Raw genomic sequence first — 6,000 nt, forward strand, 5'->3', positions numbered from 1 at the left:
CCATCAGCAAGTCTCACTTTATCCCTCCCAAAGAGGAGTGTAGGTCTAAAATAAATTTGACTTACCAGTCATATGGTTTGATGCCCCTGAGTCAATAATCCAATGTGACTCGGGAGCAGAGGTACACACATGAAATGAAGAAGCACCTTTACCTGATGTAGAAGCAAATGAAGTAGAAGGGGTAGGAGCCAACCTATCCATCTGTCCAAGAGTCCTACCATACAGTTCCAAATTATCTCTGAATGAGTTAATGATGTCTTCCTTGGGATCATAACCACTAGGATGCTCTTGGGAAATTCCAGTAGTCAGAGTATTTGATTGGTAATCTTATGTAGCCATCTTTGTAGAAGTAAATTTCTTCTGAGAAGGCTTCTTTGAAGTGTCTTGATTCTTGGTTGCCCACTTGGGCTTCCCCACTAACTCCCAGCAAATCTCCTGAATGTGTCTAGGCTTTTGGTAGTGAGTGCACCACAGCTTGTCTTTGTCATCATTTTTCCTTGATTCTCCCTTTTTCATTCCAATGTTGCCCCCTCTTGTAGCCAGGGCAACAAGTTGCTCCCCCTCATAAACATTCATTAGATTTTTTCTGCTCTCTTCATATTAAACTGAAGGCATATACCTCTTGAACTGAAGGAAGTTCCCTACTTCATAAAATCTGTACCCGAAGAGGTTTATAAACAGGATTCAGCCCCAACAAAAAAGCATACACTCATTGTTGGGACAAGTTTTTTATATGCTTTTAATCCTCATCATTCTTCCACTCAATAGTCTGATAATAGTCCAGCTCCTTTCATACAGAGGTAAGGGCTGAATAGTATGTAGATAGGCTACGGTTTCCTCGCTTACAAGTAAATGATTCTTCTTGGAGCTAATAAATCTTAGCAAAATTCCTATCTTTAGAATAGGTTGCCTTGGCCTATTTCCAAATCTCACAAGCTGTATCAGCCCATATGAAGTTTTTCTTTACATGAGGCAACATGGAACTTAACAGCCATGACATAAACATGTTATTTTCTTGATCCCATCTATCATGTTCAGCTGTACCAGACTTTGGTTCTTTAATCTTTCCACTTATGTAACCAGCTTTCCCCCTAGCTGTGATATAAAGTTTGATGCCTTTGGACCATTGCAAATAATTTAGGCCATCAAAGGGGGTAGTAGACATAGAGAAATTCATGTCGTCCATTCCCCTATTAAGGTTTCCTTGATGGGAAGAAATACCAGAGGTTGCTGAATCCTTAGTAGCCATTTTTCCCAATGTTTTACTGTCGATTTCCAAGAAAAAAGGACTAAGAAGTTCTGTACTTCTACAGCACTGTTATCGGTACAAAAGGAAGGCAAACCAGCTAGATTGTAACACACTAACCAAGATACAGCACTGTAGCTTAAGAAGGCTCCAAAAAACAGGTTCAGTCGGACTGTAGGTCAATAAACCCTATCCAAAACACTTCAGCTTATAGGAAAAATGAGACAACCAGCCCCTACAACCCCAAACTATGACATTCACAGCAGTCATGCACTAAAATATGAATGTAACAGTACATACCTGGAGTACAATAGTAATTCCACGACCTACAATCCATAAAAAACCAGGAGAAAACCCTAGAGATACTGCTTACTGCACTCGGCTGCCACCACAAACCTCTTCTTGGTACAATGACCAAGAGAGAAAAGGAAAAAAAAAACGAAGACTGAAAGGCTAGCTCAGTCCAATGGAGTCTTCACTTCCTCTTCCAATCAAAGAACAAAGTTTCAGATGGAGAATACAATCTGAGAAGTTTATGCCTAGATCAGCGCTCTGATACCATGTAGTCCACAAAAGATAAAAAGAATAGAAGGAGAGAAGGAAGAGAGAAGAAGAAGAAGAATTCTATTCTGAAGTAGTAGGCTGGCAGCACCTAAGTTTGTATTTATACTTAGGGCGACAGGTTATAACAAAATAAAAGAGGAAATACCAGAAACACCCCCACGCTAGAACATAACATATTACAACAGATCCGATGCATTGCAGACCACGAAACTCAGTATATTACTTATACCTTTTTTCCAGACACCCTAACACATTTGAAGAGAACCCTGCGCCATCGTTTCGTCTAAAGAAAAAATTACCGCTGTTGTCTACTATTCTCCCATTCGTTGACGCCGGTAAGACCGCCGTTGACCCTAAGACCCTCTACCATTTTCGTTTTCTTCTGGTAAGCTAATTCATATTGACTTGTTTTTTTGCAGATCTATTACTTGTTCCTGTAAGTCTCCCCTGTTCACAAACCATCTACGGTCTTCTTCCCGCCGTCAACCCTGAGATATACTATTCTCCTATTCGTTGGCACCGGTAAGACCACCATCGACCCTGAGACCCTCTACTCTTTCTGTTTTCTTCTAGTAAGCTAGTTCATATTGACGTTTTTTTGGTCGATCTATTACTTCTTCCCACGAGTTTCCCCTGTTCACAGACCATCTGCGCTCTTCTTCCTGCTGTCGACCCTGAGATCTGGATGCACAAAACAAGATTTATGCGAATAAACCAAAAATGCATGAATTAAGACATAAAAATTTCTTTGTTGGCCTTCATTATTGATGGACAATTTTTATTTCAATGTAAGAAATAAATGCCACACACACATACATCCCCTATACCAGTCATTTTGAACATTGGATGTGATTTCCAACCAAAATCAACTGTTGGATCTCAAAATATGCAAGCAAGGGTAGTTTGGACCATTGGATCGATTCAATGGCACCCAAATATCAAGGAAAGGTGCAACACCAAATCACCCATATGGCCATTTCTTGAAATGCCCTTCAAACAGCAAAAGATGAGGAAATGTCTATCTTTGCTGAGTTGGAAAGTGCCTTTATGGACTGTTTCTTGAAGCGCCCACAAAAAGCCCAACCAAACAACAATAACAGAAAACATTTAAAGTGGCATTTATCTGATAAACACCCCCCAAGAAATGCCCATTTTACCAAACATAAGCGTTATGTTATGTTAGCGCTCATAGGGTTTGTTGCTCTATATTCATCTTATGCTATTTGAGCTAAGATGTTATGGTAGAACCCATACATCCACCACAGACCTCAATTAAACTTTCCCTTCAGGTTATTCCCCACAACTATCGGGTTGGTCATGGAACAGGCTGCAATAAGAATTCAAGGCACAACTCAATATAACTCACACTAACTTACAAGATAGCGCTGATCCAGGGAAAGAGATGTATCAGTTATAGTCCATTGCAAGTTTTTTGCAAGAATATCTTTCTGAACTTTCCATCCACTATCCACGTCATATATTCTAATGTGGCTTCCCTGTTTAGAAAAAGAAAATATGTACAGATTTTATATTGGCCAATTGCCATTAAAGAAAAACTTAACACAGAAAAAACATGTTATCTAATTTTCTGCTTTTCCCAGAACTGATCACAACTTAGAGGCAGTCAAGACAATACCTGAAACCCAGCAACAAAAATGGAACCATCAGCAGAAAACTGGGAAACATAAGCTCGGCTATTCATCTTGTCCACTTTCCATGGACCTTTTGCAGGCAAATATCTGCTGAGCATATGACAACAATCAGCTGAAGAGAATCTTCCTCTCCTAGAATAGTTACCTTCTCGACCAGCTAACATCTTCACCACAGAGACAGGAAACTCCTTCCTACCAGGTGCCACATGACTCAAGAATTCATGGGGTCGTGATCTAAGCTTGGTGAGATGAGCAATTCCATGATCAAGATGAAATAATGGCTCTTTGTTTCCCCGACAAACAAAATGACTCTCACAAGCCATATTGGAGGTATTCCCACCATCACATAGCTCAGCCTCAGCATCTAGTTCAAGCCTACTCATTGCATGTCCCATTTCATTACTTATAGCCTCACTGGCTGTTAAAATTCGTTTTGATATACCCTTGGTGACAAGTTACAGTAAATAGGCCTTGGAAGCATTCGGCTTTCATATCACCCTATCTCCCCAACATCACATAACCCTGCAAACGACATGAATTAGATAAAAGGCATTCTTAGCAATCAATAGCTTAGCATTCAACAGTCCATGATTCCAGTGAAATTGCATAACAGGTAGATTCTAATCACTACAACTAAGCAGTTCTACTCATCTAATCGAGGATGGGCAAGCAGTACAATTAACCAAAACAAATTGAGCCAGTCCTGTGCTCGAAACTTGAAAACTCTCCTTATTACAACTTAATCAAATATTCTTTTGATGAAGCTGCAAAAACGATGACAACCCAAATGCAGGTATCTATCGTAAACATCAGTACATAAAGTAAGTTATATTTTAGTCCAACAACCCAAAATTGGAGCGTGCTGACCAAAAAGATGTAATGAATTCAAGCTCAGTGACGAGTGATCTTGAATAGTAAAGAACGACAAACCGTTTCTCCGTCAAACAAAAATAAACCAGAGAGAGAGAGTGAAGGAGACCGGAATATTAAAGCAAAACAGATCATTGAGTCTACGAAGCAAGGAAAATTCACTGAGGATCGATAATTTCACCTCTACCAAAGACAAGAAATTTTGAGATTCTAGAGACGATCAATCTCGTTTTGTGATGATCTGAAAATGGAGAAGTTTCACTATTTCAGATTTCCATTTTTACGTTTTGGATGGAAGAATCATGAATGTTTTAATTTTCTGCAAAACCTCTCAGTCTCGTCGTGTGTACTGCTGTGAACGTGGGTTCGTTTGGAGTAGTCTAGAACAGAGGCGTGCGCTGGTTTTTGATTGTGGGTTTTGAGAGAACTCGGCCGGCCCATTTCTTCTTCTTATATGCAAAGAAATAAAATGCAGGTTGTGAGTGCGACACGTAAAAGCCCACCTCATCTCTTTCTTTATGGAAATCAATATCTGCGACGGGTTAGTTATTTTTTTAATTTTTCAACCCTCTATACTCTACTACAGCCTCATTACTGTTGGTTATCTTAATGGGCTTACGAGTTTCGAGTATCTCCCCTCTACGCTGGAGATCGGTTTCTATCAGGGCAAATCTGTGGTCCATTCTAACAGCTTTTTGCAACTTTATATTGGGAATATTATCCCATGAAATAAAGTATATAAGTATGGAGATATTCTCGCGGTAAAAACTGTCCGAACGGGCTTTGCCTTGATTTAAGCTGAATTCTTTATGTTGTTACGAGTTTCGAGTCCTCTACGCTCTAGCGGGGACTCGTGCCATTACGGGTTTTGTTAAAATAACTTGAGGCAAAAGGAGTTAGGGGTGCAGTTTGAATGCCTTGTGAAGCTCAAGCCAGATGGATCAATTTGAACCCCCTCCCCCTAACATTTGGGATAAAACTTCGGTTAGGGCTAGGTTGGTAAGAGAAAATTTACTGGTAATTTCAATAATTATTGAAAATTTAGTAATATAAAACAAAAATAAAATGACAATAATTACCGATAATTTACTAACATTGGCCTGATTTTATCAATCCAAGGTTAAGCCCAAGTTTACCAACTCAGGTCCAACTCGACCTTAACCAACATCTTGGGCTAGACATGAGTTTGGGCATATTGAGCTCCATAGCCCAATTTCCAGGTAGAACATATTGATAATATGTAGATACGTATATCATGAACTTGGCATGGGCTCAAATTGGGTTGGGTCGAGCTCAAGTTACCTAAGGCTTCAACCCAAGCCCAATTTGAGTTTAGGTTAGCATTAAGTTTTTCGGCCTAAACCTAACTTAAAGTTTAAAAACTCAAGCCAAACTTGGGTTCAACTGGGTTAGGCTTGAGCAAGGCCCACCCAACCCAAGGTACAACCCTAGCTCCTTTTGCCTCAAATTCTTTTAACAAAACTGTGCATCGTAGGGTCCTTATCACTAATTTTAATTTATAGTTATTAATAGTAATATTAGTAATATTACTAAAAGTGGTAATATTTTATGGTATTTTTTAATTATTCATAAAAAAATATACAATTATTTTGAAATTTTATAATTAATACTTAAAAAATTATTAATAAATTTATAATTATAGTTAAT

At 38.9% G+C, this 6,000-nt stretch overlaps 1 protein-coding gene across 3 annotated transcripts in view; it reads right to left on the minus strand.

Moving 5' to 3' along the window:
- The window catches only part of LOC104588397 (LEC14B homolog), a 74,322-nt gene extending 69,556 nt beyond the window's left edge, over positions 1 to 4,766 (minus strand). For all 3 annotated transcript variants that reach the window (XM_088900264.1, XM_088900263.1, XM_088900265.1), the window contains exons 1-3: positions 4,514 to 4,766; positions 3,447 to 3,984; positions 3,187 to 3,306 (exon numbers count right to left, since the gene is read on the minus strand). In XM_088900264.1, the coding sequence (XP_088756390.1) occupies positions 3,187 to 3,306; positions 3,447 to 3,857 (531 nt within the window). In that variant the 5' untranslated portion in view covers positions 3,858 to 3,984; positions 4,514 to 4,766. The remainder of the gene's footprint in view (positions 1 to 3,186; positions 3,307 to 3,446; positions 3,985 to 4,513) is intronic.
- Between the last annotated feature and the right edge of the window lie 1,234 nt (positions 4,767 to 6,000).

The sequence above is a fragment of the Nelumbo nucifera genome, chromosome 3, assembly GCF_055504915.1.
Source record: "Nelumbo nucifera cultivar China Antique chromosome 3, China Antique-T2T, whole genome shotgun sequence".
Lineage (NCBI taxonomy): Eukaryota > Viridiplantae > Streptophyta > Magnoliopsida > Proteales > Nelumbonaceae > Nelumbo > Nelumbo nucifera.